At 48.0% G+C, this 17,842-nt stretch overlaps 1 protein-coding gene across 2 annotated transcripts in view; it reads left to right on the forward strand.

Annotated features, from left to right (window-relative positions):
* The window catches only part of prkcz (protein kinase C, zeta), a 744,042-nt gene that overhangs the window by 84,788 nt on the left and 641,412 nt on the right, over window positions 1-17,842 (forward strand). Inside the window, exon 3 of one of the 2 annotated variants that reach the window (XM_068017159.1) lies at window positions 10,636-10,725. The exons of the other annotated variant lie outside the window; for it this stretch is intronic. Coding sequence (XP_067873260.1) covers window positions 10,636-10,725 — 90 coding nt within the window. The remainder of the gene's footprint in view (window positions 1-10,635; window positions 10,726-17,842) is intronic. 2 annotated transcript variants of the gene reach the window in all.

The following is a 17,842-nucleotide window of genomic DNA, read 5'->3' on the forward strand; positions in this document are numbered from 1 at the left end:
CAGGTTTTCTTAAATTTAGACAAGAAAGGTGGAAGTTTATTAATCTTTAACTCTAATTCGGTTAACGACTACAAACACGCAACTGCATGCATACGTGATAAACACACTCATAGAGACAGGAAAAGAAGATGGAATAAAGGGGAAAAGTTTGAGGCAGTAGCTGGGTTGTATTTGCAGTCCTTTTGAATTCGATGTGGAGTCTTTGGTTGCCGGTAAGTCTTGCTGTTCGTTGGGGTCCAGTGCACGCTTTAACTTGTTTCATTGTAGGAGTCTTTTCTCTCTTGAGGTTTAAGTGACTTCAGTGGCTCCGGAGGTTTGTGAGAAAACGAGAGAGGGCCAGCCAGAAGAGAGGCTCTCTTGTTCCAGGTTCAGTTGCAAATTGCAGTCTGTCTTCAAACTGTCCTGTGTCTAATTCAAAAAGCTTGGGGCAGCAGGTTAGTCATGTGACCAGTTGGTTAAATCACTCTTGCCTTTATGAATTCTCCATCTTAGCAGACACTGGAAAGCGAGCTTCCTTGCACCTTCAATATCTGGTGATCAAAATCCATTTGGGTTAATTGCACCAGGGAAGAGTTGCTTTGTCTTTCCAAGCACAGTCTCGTATGCAAATATCCTCCAGCCAAATGTCTGGTGATCTCTTTAAACAAGTCATTTCTTCACCCCAGCATCAGTTTAAACTAATGTTCATATGATGAAATTAATATGCCTCATTCTTGGGGTTTTCATGACCGCTCCACACCTAGCGGAATGAAATGCGATTTTTTTAAAATAAAGAGCATTTCTTTAAAAGGGACTAGAGAGAAGATAAGTACAGGAAAACACACATGCATCTCTCTCATGCATTCAGAAATCCTAACAGTTGTTGCAGCCAATCTTATCTTGGTAGCAGTGCTGCCCTTTTTGACATCCCAATAAACATGTGGTTTTTGGAGACGTTTTTCAGTTTTCACATTTCCATGACTGCCGAGGGTGCCTTTGTTCTTATTGAAGTCTGCAGGGGGAGGGTTAGGTTTAATTATCCCTAGGTTGGAGTTTTGCTCATGGGCGGCAGCAGTGGGCCGTTCTGCTTTGAACTCTCAGTGGTTTGATGAGTCATGCAAAGGCTTTTAACTTTAGGGGATGGTTGGTTCCCCTTTTTACTGTCTGTGGGGGTAGATTGCTAATCTTCCCTTTTTCCTCTGGGACACTCCTGCTTGCAGTTATCTGCCCAGATTCTGCTGCACACCCATCTGGCACTTCGACTAGGTGAGGCATCACCCTTACTGTTTCTCTGTCCTCTTGACTTTCCTTGTCTCTGCAGGTTCCTGTAAATGCTGTTAGCAACTCTAGTGGGGTGCTTCCAGTGTCTGCATTTACATAGGAGGTTGTGGGGTCTACTTTCTCCAAACATTTCGGGTGGCTGACTGGACAGTAGGCGTTTTCATCTGGGATTCCTCCCGGACTTGCATTAACCTGTCCTCTTTGTCCCTTTTTCCCCTTTCCTTTCTAAACTTTTGCCAACCTTGTGCCTGCCTGTCCCCTTTTGTTCTTGGCAGGGGTCCCTTACAGTTCACCAACCCTCTGCTGGAGGGTCCTCCAAACACCGATACAGGACCGCCCCGCTCTCCCCGCCCCGCTCTCCCCGCCCCGCTCTCCCCGCCCCGCTCTCCCCGCCCCGCTCTCCCCGCCCCGCTCTCCCCGCCCCGCTCTCCCCGCCCCGCTCTCCCCGCCCCGCTCTCCCCGCCACCCTCTCCCCGCCACCCTCTCCCCGCCACCCTCTCCCCGCCACCCTCTCCCCGCCACCCTCTCCCCGCCACCCTCTCCCCGCCACCCTCTCCCCGCCACCCTCTCCCCTCCACCCCTCTCCCCTCCACCCCTCTCCCCTCCACCCCTCTCCCCTCCACCCCTCTCCCCTCCACCCCTCTCCCCTCCACCCCTCTCCCCTCCACCCCTCTCCCCTCCACCCCTCTCCCCGCCCCTCCACCCTTCTCCCCGCCCCTCCACCCCTCTCCCCGCCCCTCCACCCCTCTCCCCGCCCCTCCACCCCTCTCCCCGCCCCTCCACCCCTCTCCCCGCCCCTCCACCCCTCTCCCCGCCCCTCCACCCCTCTCCCCGCCCCTCCACCCCTCTCCCCGCCCCTCCACCCCTCTCCCCGCCCCTCCACCCCTCTCCCCGCCCCTCCACCCCTCTCCCCGCCCCTCCACCCCTCTCCCCGCCCCTCCACCCCTCTCCCCGCCCCTCCACCCCTCTCCCCGCCCCTCCACCCCTCTCCCCGCCCCTCCACCCCTCTCCCCGCCCCTCCACCCCTCTCCCCGCCCCTCCACCCCTCTCCCCGCCCCTCCACCCCTCTCCCCGCCCCTCCACCCCTCTCCCCGCCCCTCCACCCCTCTCCCCGCCCCTCCACCCCTCTCCCCGCCCCTCCACCCCTCTCCCCGCCCCTCCACCCCTCTCCCCGCCCCTCCACCCCTCTCCCCGCCCCTCCACCCCTCTCCCCGCCCCTCCACCCCTCTCCCCGCCCCTCCACCCCTCTCCCCGCCCCTCCACCCCTCTCCCCGCCCCTCCACCCCTCTCCCCGCCCCTCCACCCCTCTCCCCGCCCCTCCACCCCTCTCCCCGCCCCTCCACCCCTCTCCCCGCCCCTCCACCCCTCTCCCCGCCCCTCCACCCCTCTCCCCGCCCCTCCACCCCTCTCCCCGCCCCTCCACCCCTCTCCCCGCCCCTCCACCCCTCTCCCCGCCCCTCCACCCCTCTCCCCGCCCCTCCACCCCTCTCCCCGCCCCTCCACCCCTCTCCCCGCCCCTCCACCCCTCTCCCCGCCCCTCCACCCCTCTCCCCGCCCCTCCACCCCTCTCCCCGCCCCTCCACCCCTCTCCCCGCCCCTCCACCCCTCTCCCCGCCCCTCCACCCCTCTCCCCGCCCCTCCACCCCTCTCCCCGCCCCTCCACCCCTCTCCCCGCCCCTCCACCCCTCTCCCCGCCCCTCCACCCCTCTCCCCGCCCCTCCACCCCTCTCCCCGCCCCTCCACCCCTCTCCCCGCCCCTCCACCCCTCTCCCCGCCCCTCCACCCCTCTCCCCGCCCCTCCACCCCTCTCCCCGCCCCTCCACCCCTCTCCCCGCCCCTCCACCCCTCTCCCCGCCCCTCCACCCCTCTCCCCGCCCCTCCACCCCTCTCCCCGCCCCTCCACCCCTCTCCCCGCCCCTCCACCCCTCTCCCCGCCCCTCCACCCCTCTCCCCGCCCCTCCACCCCTCTCCCCGCCCCTCCACCCCTCTCCCCGCCCCTCCACCCCTCTCCCCGCCCCTCCACCCCTCTCCCCGCCCCTCCACCCCTCTCCCCGCCCCTCCACCCCTCTCCCCGCCCCTCCACCCCTCTCCCCGCCCCTCCACCCCTCTCCCCGCCCCTCCACCCCTCTCCCCGCCCCTCCACCCCTCTCCCCGCCCCTCCACCCCTCTCCCCGCCCCTCCACCCCTCTCCCCGCCCCTCCACCCCTCTCCCCGCCCCTCCACCCCTCTCCCCGCCCCTCCACCCCTCTCCCCGCCCCTCCACCCCTCTCCCCGCCCCTCCACCCCTCTCCCCGCCCCTCCACCCCTCTCCCCGCCCCTCCACCCCTCTCCCCGCCCCTCCACCCCTCTCCCCGCCCCTCCACCCCTCTCCCCGCCCCTCCACCCCTCTCCCCGCCCCTCCACCCCTCTCCCCGCCCCTCCACCCCTCTCCCCGCCCCTCCACCCCTCTCCCCGCCCCTCCACCCCTCTCCCCGCCCCTCCACCCCTCTCCCCGCCCCTCCACCCCTCTCCCCGCCCCTCCACCCCTCTCCCCGCCCCTCCACCCCTCTCCCCGCCCCTCCACCCCTCTCCCCGCCCCTCCACCCCTCTCCCCGCCCCTCCACCCCTCTCCCCGCCCCTCCACCCCTCTCCCCGCCCCTCCACCCCTCTCCCCGCCCCTCCACCCCTCTCCCCGCCCCTCCACCCCTCTCCCCGCCCCTCCACCCCTCTCCCCGCCCCTCCACCCCTCTCCCCGCCCCTCCACCCCTCTCCCCGCCCCTCCACCCCTCTCCCCGCCCCTCCACCCCTCTCCCCGCCCCTCCACCCCTCTCCCCGCCCCTCCACCCCTCTCTCCCTCTCCCCTCCTACCCTCTCTCCCTCTCCCCTCCTACCCTCTCTCCCTCTCCCCTCCTACCCTCTCTCCCTCTCCCCTCCTACCCTCTCTCCCTCTCCCCTCCTACCCTCTCTCCCTCTCCCCTCCTACCCTCTCTCCCTCTCCCCTCCTACCCTCTCTCCCTCTCCCCTCCTACCCTCTCTCCCTCTCCCCTCCTACCCTCTCTCCCTCTCCCCTCCTACCCTCTCTCCCTCTCCCCTCCTACCCTCTCTCCCTCTTCCCTCCTACCCTCTCTCCCTCTTCCCTCTTCCCTCTTCCCTCTTCCCTCTACCTCCACCACAGTTGAATATCTGAAGTGCAGTTGCAAAGTCGGGGAAATAGCATGCAAAACAAAGCCTCAACAATTCTGGGGTTAATTATTGAGAAGTTTTATTAAGTTCATTAAGCATCCGAGGAACTGCTGTGCATGGATACATGAGTGTTGTGTTTCCAGCATTCCTTTTAGACAGACAGACCGAGTCTCTGCTATGCACAGCTAAAGAGATTGTTCCTGGAGAGCCTTGTGGTGAATGAACGCTTGGCTCTCTATTCCACTACTGTATTGTCCATGTGAAGAAGGCAAAGTCACAAGAGTCTGAGCTCAGTCTATTATTGTTGAATGTTCCCCAAACGCATCCCAATGTGCACTCCCAATTCATCCATAAATGCAATTTTCCTTTCCACATCGTGACCAGTTCCGCAGCATGATCCAGTTGCCTTCGTTGCTTGAATGCTGACCTTAAGTCTCAAGGATTGTTTTCTCGACGGCATGTTTTACATGAAAAGAAATAAAGCAAATCAGAGTCAGAGCTTGCCTCCCTCCATCCACTGAAATTACTGTTGTGCACACCTTTTTAAGTTCTGCAATGAAGGCACCAATTGATAACGTCGCCAGTGAAGCACTTATTACCCACCTCAGATGATGGAATCAGCACTTCCTTGCGTCCTCTCCTGCACTGCCTCCTTTGCTTGAATGCCGTCCTTAAGTGTCAAGGATTGTTTTCTCAAGGGCACGTTTTACATGAAAGGAAATAAGGAAAGAACATCAGTGTCACAGCTTCCTTCCCTCCAATGAAATTACTGTTGAGCATGCTTTGTGTTCTGCGGTAAAGGCATGTACTGATAACACCGCCAATGAATCACTTAGTACCCACCTCAGCTGTAGGAGGCAGGATGATGTTACTGCCCCTATCTTGTGATGGTTCAATGCTGCTCTCAGGGAAAACATGAATGATGTGAGGGTGCTGGAAAAGAAGCACATTTCTTTTGGCCTATGAACATAAAGCTGGACATTGAGCACAGCAGTTCCCTGCTAGTGGTTATGTTACTCGTGCGTCTTCCCATCCATTCCCATTTAATCCTGCCTACTACTATCACCAGTTGTGTTCACAGCAAGAGCATTCACATTTCTGCTACCACTGGACACGGCATGCTTGTTTCTTTTAGTGCTCAGTCTCTTCTTGCTGAATGTTCCCCAAGTGCTTGACCCCTTTGGACGCCCTCTCTGCTTGACAGGCAGCAGCTGGCAATTGCGGAGTCTCACAAGGCTCTGCATGGTTGTTTCAAAGGTGGATGGGGAAACAGGTGGCTGTGTGCCCATGTGCACTGCTCTGATGGGTGTAGGAGCAGGTGACTGTGTAACTGAGCAGCAAGGAGAGGGTACCGCAGGTAGGGGAAGTGGAGCTTTGAACAGGCAGGCATATGTATGGTCCATCAGATCATTAGGCCAGGGGGTGAGACGCTCAGGATCCAGGGTTTGTGACACGTGACTGATGTCCAGCGTGTGGCCACCTCCATCCGAAGGTGCTTCCGGACAATTGTTGGGCATAGTAAATGGCTCCATCTCATCAGCCAGTCCTTGCTGCCAGCGGAGAGTCTGTTGCCGCAGCCAGTCCAGTCTCCTCACGGGAAACATGAGATGAGATAAGAAATACAGAATGCACTCCATTAAAACGTTACAAAAACGAAAGTGACCGTTAAGACGGTAGGTTGCAGCACATGTACTGCCTGCACACAGCAACTCACAACAGGGACTGGAGAACATGCGGTGGCCCAGACAATGGAACTGTTTTCAGAGCAACTTACAAAGGCAGAGCAACTTACCTTGGAACAATCTCCTGTGTCAAATAAAAATGAAGCAAGTCTCCAAAACGAATAAATAATTCAGATAAAATGCGAGAAAATGCCCGACGAAACCTCTCCTCCTTCCACTTTCAAAAAGTCGCGCCGAAGCTTTGACGCATGCGCAGAGGCCAACCTGGCGCGTTGCCCGAGGAAGACGACGTAACACGATGACGCAAGCCGGACCGCAGCGCATGCGCAGAGATCAGGAGACCGTGTGCGCATGTGCGTACCGCGTCATCTGCGCAAAGCGGTCCTGGCAAGCCGGACCGCAGCGCATGCGCAGAGGGCATGAGACCGTCTGCGCACTGCGGCGCATCCTGATGACGTCGGCGATGACGTAGCGTTGTCATGAATTACTTTGTTTTTGTAAAGAGATTTCTGCAGAGAAAACGTCATTATTTTTTTCTTTAACTGGTGTATGTGTGTTGGGTTAACTTAGAAGGGAACTTTCCTATTTCAACTTGTGTGTTTTATAAGCTTTTCATTTTTCTTGAATAAGTTGTGTTTTATCATAAATTAAACATTTTGTTGTTTATTAAAGAAACCTGGTTGGTGGATTTTATTCTGAAACTAAAATAGATCAAGTATATAATTGGCTGTATTGGTAACTGGGTAAAACATTTAAATATATGTTGTGACCCGTGGAGAAGTGTAACTAGAGAAAGATCGTGCACTCCTCCAGCCTCAGTCGTAACAACAGTAACAGAGCCCTACATTCTTGTCTGCATCCATGTTGTTTGTATGCAATGAAAACCCAACATAAAATGATTGTACGGCAAGTTATTCTATGAAGGGCTAATTCAGTGCTGCCAGTTCATGAAAAATACTCATCAGCTCAATTTAGAATTAGAATTAGAACATTACAGCGCAGTACAGGCCCTTCGGCCCTCGATGTTGCGCCGACCATCTGACCTACACTATTCCATTTTCATCCATATGTCTATCCAATGACCACTTAAATGCCCTTAAAGTTGGCGAGTCTACTACTGTTGCAGGCAGGGCGTTCCACGCCCCTACTACTCTCTGCGTAAAGAAACTACCTCTGACATCTGTCCTATATCTTTCACCCCTCAACTTAAAGCTATGTCCCCTCGTGTTTGCCATCCTCATCCGAGGAAAAAGACTCTCACTATCCACCCTATCTAACCCTCTGATTATCTTGTATGTCTCTATTAAGTCACCTCTCCTCCTCCTTCTCTCTAACGAAAACAACCCCAAGTCCCTCAGCCTTTCCTCGTAAGACCTTCCCTCCATACCAGGCAACATCCTAGTAAATCTCCTCTGCACCCTTTCCAAAGCTTCCATATCCTTCCTATAATGCGGTGACCAGAACTGCACGCAATACTCAAGGTGCGGCCTCACCAGAGTTTTGTACAGCGGCATCATGACCTCGTGGCTCCGAAACTCGATCCCCCTACTAATAAAAGCTAACACACCATATGCCTTCTTAACAGCCCTATTAACCTGGGTAGCAACTTTCAGGGATTTATGTACCAGGACACCAAGATCTCTCTGCTCATCTACACTACCAAGAATCTTCCCATTAGCCCAGTACTCTGCATTGCTGTTACTCCTTCCAAAGTGAATCACCTCACACTTCTCCGCATTAAACTCCATTTGCCATCTCTCAGCCCAGCTCTGCAGCCTATCTATGTCCCTCTGTACCCTACAACACCCTTCGACACTATCCACAACTCCACCGACCTTCGTGTCATCCGCAAATTTACTAACCCACCCTTCTACACCCTCATCCAGGTCATTTATAAAAATGACAAACAGCAGTGGCCCCAAAACAGATCCTTGCGGTACACCACTAGTAACTAAACTCCAGGATGAACATTTGCCATCAACCACCACCCTCTGTCTTCTTTCAGCTAGCCAATTTCTGATCCAAAGCTCTAAATCACCTTCAACCCCATACTTCCGTATTTTCTGCAATAGCCTACCGTGGGGAACCTTATCAAACGCCTTACTGAAATCCATATACACCACATCCACGGCTTTACCCTCATCCACCTGTTTGGTCACCTTCTCGAAAAACTCAATACTGCTGTTTACCTCTCCCTTGGGATTTTGCGTATTGGGTGGGTGTGGGGGTTTGTGGGGTTTAGGCTTGGGGTCTGCGGCACTCTAGCGAATTGACACATGAATAATTCGTACCGGATTCCATGCAAAGGTAGCAGGTTTTAGGCAGGGCATTAGGAGTAATAACTAAGCAGAGTTGCGCAGTTGTTAACTTCAGAGGAAATGATTCCTTGGTTCTGCTGTTTGATGAAGGTTTGGTGTGGAGTTCCCTAAACCCAGGAATGAGAGTAAAAATAGAGGTGTAAGTGAGATGCAACTAAAGGATTTAATTAGTTTGTGTAAATGGGGGCGTGGAAAATATGGGAATTGGTGCTGAAATGGGTCATCATCCTTTACGTGTCTGAAATGGAAGTCACTAGACCTGGGTTGTCCAACCTTTTCGCATGGAGGGCCACATTACAAATTTTGTTTTGTGTGGGGGGCTGGTGAGACAATTTTGGAAAGGCATTGAAATGTATCTTAGTATTAATCAAAACAGCAACATATGTACATTTTTGTGGAAAAATTTTAAATGAGAAGACTAATTTATTGACTTGCTTTCTCTTCACTATGTTAAACACTGATTTCGTGAGATACCTAGCATTTTTTTTTGTTTGCACAAGTAGCCATTGTTTGCCTGCACACTTGTAGCGATGCTGAGTATTCCGTACAGCTGTCATTCTGTCAGGAGTGATTTTGATATCTCTCTCTCTCTCTCTCTCTCACTCACTCACTCACTCACTCACTCACTCACTCACTCACTCACTCACTCACTCACTCACTCACTCACTCACTCTCTCTCTCTCTCTCTCTCTCTCTCTCTCTCTCTCTCTCTCTCTCTCTCTCTCTCTCTCTCTCTCTCTCTCTCTCTCTCTCTCTCTCTCTCTCTCTCTCTCTCTCTCTCTCTCTCTCTCTCTCTCTCTCTCTCTCTCTCTCTCTCACCTTCTGACAGTTGAAGAGAATAGGATTGCTCAGCAGACAGTTTGTCCCTTTTAAAAAAAAAAAAATCAAAGTCGATTTCACTGCTGACAAGTGCTCGAGTAGGAATAGTGGCTTCCCTACTTGGAACAGAATTGGGGTTTTCCGGCAGGCTTTTAAAAAAACCTCAAATCTGTCCGAAGTTGTGAAACGGCTGTTCCCGCTGTCAGCTGTGAACCTGACTTCTGATTTTTTGTTTATTTAAACTGCCCTATCTGGAAGAAGACAATGATAAATTTCTCATATCAAGTCATGGAGCGCCCAGTGAGACTGAAGAACATCCTGGGGTACAGTTTACATCTGCGGGCCAGATGGAAACCTTAGGCAGGCCAGAGCCTGGCGCATGGGCTGTATGTTGGACAACCTTGCTCTAGACCTTAACAGGTCCACCAAAGAGAGAGAAAATTTGGCCAACTAGGTCTGTGCAGTTTCTTCTATGTCCAAGCAATTGAAAACTAGCCCCAACTACCCTGCTTTTCCCCATAGCTCGACAGCTTTCTCTTCAGTTGTTTAACTAGTATTTCCTTATAAGATTCAATGGTCTGCTTCAACTATTCACTTTGGCGAGACATTCTATTCACCAACAACTAAGTAAAGAAGTTTATTTCCCAACATCTTACTCTGTCAGCAACCGACTTTAAATACGTGACGTCTTACCATTCTCTCCAACAAGAGCAGATTTGTCCAATACATTTAGCAACTAGCCACATGTGGCTAATTGGGAATGCAGCAGTGGTGAATTACATTTCTGGTTAGTATATAAAAATGATTAATGGGTAACATAATTGGGCATGCAATATCTATCCATATTTCTACATTGTATGCATGAGTACTTTAACTCTGTCTGTCTCTGTCTCTGTGTGTTGGCAAGATGAAAAGCAGAATGTGCAACTGTTTCTTGATTTTTATACATGCTGTACTTCCTTGGTTACTGAATGGTGGTAGTTGTTTCTGAAGCAAATATAAACGTCAAGTACACTTAACTGTATTTCATATATGTATGCACTAATCTTAGTAGAAAACTCTTCATATGCACGCACCTGTGGCGAGTCAGTAATTTCAGTTCAACAATATGAACTTGAGGAAATGGTCTTTCTTTGTTCACCTAACCAAACAACTTCTTAATTTAAAAAATTGTTAAGTTCCTATTAAATTACTTTGCCTCTTTATTCCAATGGAATAAATTCAATCCAGGATAGTTTGAAAAATCCATTGGATGGAGAACACATTGGATTTTGGGTGTGATCTAGGTTTCTTGGATTTGTAGAGCAGTAAAAAAACATTTCTCTTACAAACCAATATTGCTGCATTCTTAGCTGGCACGAGTCGCACTGATTTGGTTGTTTTCTTGTTTATAGGGGACCCATGCACTGTTTCATCCCACATGGAGCTGGAAGAAGCATTTCGTCTGTATAACCAGAATGGAGAATCGGGCCTCATTGTACATGGTTGGTAGTAATTGAGTAAAGAACTCTCAAAAGTTACAAGATGTACTCTGGCAGATTGTGACAATTTGTATTCCCCAGTGATCTCTACTGAAGCTTCAGCTTTTCACTATATATGATCAATGATGTGACTGAAGGAATATAGAGTTGTATATCCAGGTTTGCAGAGGACTAACAAGTTGTGTAGATGGGAGCAGGAAGTTACAAAAGGACATAAACAGATTAAGTAAATGGGCAAAACTCTGGCCTGAATATCCAAAGTACAGGTGGCCATTGAACTATGATTTAAACTTTATGAAGCCTGGTCATTTAGCAAAAATACCAATGCCCTGATTTTAATTCTGGTGTGAGTGTGACTGGGGTGGGGCTATTTCAACCCCAGGGCCTCATTTCCAGTTGTTAAGCTATTAGGGCTGGAGGCATGGGCAGCGGGTAACCAGGTTTTCTTGTAGGGCCTGGATGAGCACTTCTCCTTTTGCTTAGTTCCACAACCTATCAAAAATAAAGTAACTTCAAGGCCTCAACTGACCTCGGTACTGCCTGATGTCCACTTTCTCTGGCGGCTTTGTCATTCAGTGTCAGTCAAGTATCCTGAGGTTATTGGACCTGAAATCAAAATATATTATGATTTTTGTAATGAGTATTACAGCTGCAGTTATGCAAAAGAAAGTAGATGTTTTTTTTACGTAATTCTGTTTTACTGTGAACAATTACCTAATTAAATCTTATAACTTCAAGGGTTTGACTTAAGTTTTGGGTAAAACAAAGAGTTTAGAGAAGTGAAATTGATGTGAATTGGGGCCTACCAACAGAAGAAAAATATCCTTTAAGGTTTCATTACTTCACTTCAATATTTCCTGCACTAAAATTAGACCAAACAGCTATGTAGTTTTGTAGCTGATGCCGTGTATAGTTGTGTTTCACTGTGTCCTCGGTTACAGTGCCTTAACCCAGGAGAAGGGCAAGATCCTAAGTCTGAAATGATTTCAATGCTGACACGAAGGATTTTTTTTTCTCTGAACTGGGCAAATTGAATTCGAGAATGTTTATGGTTAAGTGTACCATTAGTAAATTCAATTTTGTGTTTTGATATCGTTTAGGTGATTGTACCATTCTTCTCTTAATAAGTGAACAGTAACAAATTAGTTTACAAACCAAGCCAGATCACTTCAAAATTTATTGTCTTTGCTCTTCATTCGTAATTTAATAATTATTTGTTATAAGCACCAACATTTTAGGGCCCAGATAGTTTTTAAAGGCTTCTCTGGGGTGGTCAACTTGGATTTTGAAGGTACAGAGATGCATTTCAGACTGCAAGATGTTTGTTCCATGAATGAAATTTTGTTTGTGAATCTTTTCTATTAATCTGGCTATTAGTGCTATGTTATTAGTTTTCTATATTTCTGCAGAGCTAATTTGCACCAACTTGTCCAGTTTTTTGCCCAGTTAACATTTTATTACTATTAATTCCAGGTTCATACTGTTCTAGTATCTGAACAGTGTGTTTTTTAGCTTCCCCTTGTGGCTTAGTTGGTAATTTACTGCTTCATGTATCATGACATTCAGGCTAGAAGGTTCCAAGTCTGATCCCTGATGCTGCAGTGTTAGCTGATCTGAGCCAAGAATGCTTCAGTTGGCCTGCACACCCTGAGCTTTGAGGAGAGGATCAGCTTGCTTGTGATGCCGCTATGATAAAATAGCCTGCTGACATTCATAAATTTGTAGGAGGGCCTGGAGGCTTACTTGTGCTGCGAGCCTGTGTTTGAACAAAAATCATCATCTTAAGGACAGGAGGATAGAAGATTTGGGAGGAGCAACGAGTGTAATTTTGACTCGTGTTCAGCTCAATTTCACATACTGTCATAGATTTTTAACAATCTCTGCAAAGTGACAGTAAGAGCTTTGATTTGAAATAAGTTATTTAATAAGGCAGCATTTTCACAAACTGGGTGGAATTGGCATCTTTTCATGCTTGGCTGCACAATTCTTTTTAAATGGAATACTTTTGGTTTGAAAGGTTATGAACATACGAACATATGAATTAGAAGCAGGAATAGGCCACTCGGCCATTCAATAAGTTCATGGCTGAACTGATTACTCCACATTTCCATCTACCCCCGATAACCTTCCACCCCCTTGCTTATCAAGAATCTATCTACCTCTGCCTTAAAAATATTCAAAGACTCTGCTTCCACTGCCTTTTGAGGAAGAGAATTCCAAAGACTCACGACCCTCAGAGAAAAAATTTCTCCTCATCTCTGTCTTAAATGGGCGACCCCTTATTTTTAAACAGTGACCCCTAGTTCTAGATTCTCCCACAGGGGGAAACATCCTTTCCACATCCACCCTGTCAAGGTCCCTCAGGATCTTATATGTTTCCATCAAGTCGCCTCTTACTCTTCTAAATTCCAGCGGATACAAGCCTAACCTGTCCAATCTTTGCTCGTAAGACAGCCTGCCCATACCAGGTATTAGTCGAGTAAACCTTCTCTGTACTGCCTCCAACGCATTTACATCCTTCCTTAAATAAGGAGACCAGTACTGTACACACTACTCCAGATGTGGTCTCACCAATGCCCTGTATAGCTGAAGCATAACATCCCTACTTTTATATTCAATTCCCCTTGCGATAAACAATAACATTCTATTAACTTTCCTAATTATGTGCTGTATCTGCATACTAATCTTTTGCAATTCATGCACTAGGACACCCAGATCCCTCTGCATCTCAGAGCTCTGCAATCTCTCACCATTTAGATAATATGCTTCTTCTTTATTCTTCCTGTAAAAGTGGACAATTTCCCACTTTCCCATATTATACTCCATTTGCCAGGTCTTTGCCCACTCACTTAACCTATCTATATCCCTTTGTAGCCCCCTTATGTCCTCTTCACAAGTTACTTTCCTACCTATCTTGAAGTCATCACGAGATTTTGCTTCATGCATTGTTTTTAAAGAAAGCTATTGATATCCACTTTGATCCTAACCCTCAGTTTAAAATGCTTAGGCATAGCATCAGGGGTTCAAAGGGATATGTTTGAAAAATTATTTTAAATTTGCATGTAGAATATTCTGGACTCTGCTGTGAAAGCAATGTTGTATGGATCATTATTTCTTAAAGATGAATTTTCATGCAAGGTTTAGAAATGTTACTGTTCGGAAGCTTAGGATCTGCTGTTAAACAGCAATTTATATTTATATAGGGCCTTTAATGTAATTAAATGCTCCAACGCGCTTCAGAAGAGCAATATAAAACAAAATATGGCACTGAATCACATAAGGAGGTATTAGAGTCATAGAGAGATACAGCACTGAAACAGGCCCTTCGGCCCACCGAGTCTGTGCCGACCAACAACCACCCATTTATACTAACCCTACAGTGATCCCATATTCCCTACCATATCCCCACCATTCCCCTACCACCTACCTATACTACGGGCAATTTACAATGGCCGGTTTACCTATCAACCTATTGGATCAGATGTCCAAAAGCTTGGTCAAAGAGGTAGGTTTTATGGAGTGTATTAAGGGAGGAAAGCGAGGTGGAGAGGTGCAGAGAGGGTATTCCAGAACTTGGGGCCGAGGCAACTGAAAACACAGTCACCAATGGTGAAGCGATTAAAATCGGGAATGCTCAAGAGGCTAGAATTAGAGAAGCGCAGATATCTCGGAGGGTTGTGGGGCTGGAGGAGATTACAGAAATATGGAGGGGCAAGGCTGTGGAGAGATTTGAAAACAAGGTTGAGAATTTTTAAATCAAAATGTTGCTTGACCAGGAGGTCGGTGAGCTCAGGGATGATGGGTGACTGGAACTTGGTGCGAGTTAAGACACGGGCAGTAGAGTTTTGGATGACCTCAAGTTTCCGGAGGGTGGATAGAATATGGTAAGCCAGCCAGGAGTGCATTGGACTAGTTGAGTCTTGAGCTAACAAAGACATGAATAAGGGTTTCAGCAGAAGATGAACTGAGGCAAGGACGAAGTTAGGCTACAGTTGGCCTCCACACCCTGAGCTTTGAGGAGAGAATCAGCTTGCTTGTGGTGGAAATAGGCGATTTTAGTGGTGGCGCAGGTATGTAGTTGGAAACGCATCTCTGGTTCAAATATGACACCAAGGTTGCAAACAGTCTGGTTTAGTCTCAAACAATTGCTTGGGAAAGGGATGGGATCTGTATCTAGTAAATGGAGTTTGTCGTGGGGACCAAAAACAATGGCTTCAGTCTTCCCAATATTTAACTGGAGGAAATTTTTGCTCATCCAGTACTGGATGCCAGATAAACGGTGTGATAACTTAGCAACAGTGGAGGAGTCGAGAGAGGTGATGGTGAGGTAGAGCTGGGTGTCATCTGTGTGCACGTGAAAACTAACACTCTGCTTTCAGATGATATCACTGAGGGGTAGCACGTAGATTAGAAATACGAAGGGGCCAAGAGTTCGTCCTTGGGGACACCAGAGCATAACCTAAGAAATAGGAACAGGAGTAGATCATACGGCCCATCGAGTCTGCTCCACCATTCAGTGCGATCATGGCTGATCTTAGGTTTCCGTTCCATTTTCCCGCCCACTCCCCATATTCCTTGATTTCCTGAGAGTTCAAAAATATATTCAACGATGGAGCAGCACAACCCTCTGGGTAGAGAATTCCGAAGATTCACAAACTTTTGAGTGAAGAAATTTCTCCTCATCTACTACTAAATGATCGGCCCCTTATCCTGATACTCTGCCCTAGATTCCTCAGCCACGTGAAACAACCTCTGTGTCTACTCTGCCAAGCCCCTTCATAAACTGTATCCTTCAATGAGATCACCTCTCATTCTTCTAAATTCCAGAGAATATCGACCCACTTTACATATCCTGTCATCATAGGACAACCCTCTTATCCCAGGGACTAATCTAGTGGAACTTTGCTGTTCTGCCTCCAATGCAAGTATGTCCTTCCTTAAATATGGAGACCAAAACTGTGCACAGTACTCCAGGTGTGGTTTTGCCAAAGCGCTGTAAAATTGTATCAAGACCTCTTAATTCTTGTGCTCCTTGCAATAAAGGCCAACCTGCCATTGCCTTCCTAATTGCATGCTGCCTTTCTATGTTCCTTGTACAAGAATATCCAAGTGCCTCTGAACATCAACATTTACAGTTCTGAAGAAGAGTCATATCTGACTCAATGTCAATTATGTTTCCCTTCTCCACAGATGCAGCCAGACTTGCTGCGTATTTCCAGCACTTTATTTTTGTATCAACATTGAAAAGTTTCACTCTTTTTCAAAAAAATTCTACTTTTCTATTCTTATGACTAAAGTGAATAACTTGCCACTTCCCACATTATACTACATCTTGTTGCCTACTCATTTAACCTGTCTATATCTCTTTGCAGCTCTCTACATCCTCCTCACAGCTTGCATTCCCATCTAACTTTGTATTGTCAGCAAACTTAGATACATTACTCTCTGTCTCTTCATACAAGTCATTAATATAGAGTGTAAATAGCTGAGGCCCCAGCACTGATCCTTGTGGCAGCCCACTATTCACTGCCTGCCAACTTGAAAATGCCCCATTTATGCCCACTCTCTGCTGCTTGTCTGTTAACCAATCTTCTATCCACGAAAAGACACACATGCACACACACTGATCATTTTCAGTCTGACTGTTGCTCCCCAGCTTCTCTCCACCTTTACTGAGGGCTAGTCACAGTCTATTTGCAGGACAATGGTGGGGTCGATGGCGGGGGGAAGGGGGGGAGGCGTTAAATTACTAGCTCCCCATACAACTTATACATTCCCATAGGAAACGGTTAGGAGATTCTTGTCAGCTTTCCATGCCAACCTGACAGAGACTTTACAGCTTGGTCAACATGGAGATGTGGCCGGCAAGAGTTTTTAAACTCTTAAAATATCAGTGCACAGAACTCTGCAATCTTTAAAAAATTAAATCAATAAAAAGTTACTGTGGCAGCCTGTGGAATTTTAACCTCCCTTGAGCACTTTATCAGCGACGGAATTTTATTTTTTCTAAACAGTGACAATCAATTGTTTTGTGCCCGTAACTTTTTATTGCGCGGACCTGTGATTTCTTTTATAAACTGAAGGCTTAGTTCCCCTGCAGTTTCAGTGTTATCATATCTTAAGATGCAGCCATCCATTTTGGCCACATCTGTTTCTCATTTCCTTAACTATATATTTGTTTTCCTCTTCTGTGTCTGTATTAGCTTGTTTCAATTACTATCTCACCAAAGTGCAGGGACACTACTTCTAAGACAGAAATAGCTCAGTAACTGTGCATATGGTGTGTGTTGACTGGAGTCCCGTTACATGTTTACAGAATGCTGACTCCTTTGCCTTTTACAGAGCCCAGTAATTACTCTTTTTAATACAACATTTCTTCACTTGTAGACTTTACCTTGGTGATGGAGGGTTGGCGGGAGGGAATGGTAAAACACATTTACATTGCTGACATTTTACTGAGTAACTTGATGTATTTTAAATGTTGCATTATTCCCCTTAAATCAATTCCCCTTCTCCTTCTCTGGACGGAGATGAGCTGGAGGAACCTTTCCACTGTTTTTATAGGATTGATACTCACTGGGACCAAATAGGTCTGTGGTTAACCATCAGAAAGGAAGAACTTTCCGAACTACCCTCTCTCGTAATAAAGTATGACTTTCTTTTACAAATATAAAGATTAGCCAGTTCAGTATCACACTGGACAGCAAACTGATGGATGGAAATGACCTTTACTAATGGTAAATAATAATGTTACCATCATGCAGATAATTACCTAGCCATATAACAAACAGAGATATCACACTAAGGCCTCAAACATTCAATGCACCATTTGGTGCTTTTATTCAATAATCTTTTTCTTACATTTGCTACAAACATATTTCTTTGTTAGAAGCCTTTATGTAACAATAATTAATAATGATTTTATTTTAATGCTTGTTGCTTAACATTAGCAGTAATCCTCACCCCACACTCCTGGAACAAAACCCAATACTGGTACACATTGGTGCAATTTACAGATCTATAAATAAAATGACCAGATCCACTGTATGTACTCATCTATAAGCTATGCTGATAGATGCTATAATCAATAATGTTTTTATATATATATATATATATATAT

This window comes from Heterodontus francisci, chromosome 37, assembly GCF_036365525.1.
Source record: "Heterodontus francisci isolate sHetFra1 chromosome 37, sHetFra1.hap1, whole genome shotgun sequence".
NCBI classification, from domain to species: domain Eukaryota; kingdom Metazoa; phylum Chordata; class Chondrichthyes; order Heterodontiformes; family Heterodontidae; genus Heterodontus; species Heterodontus francisci.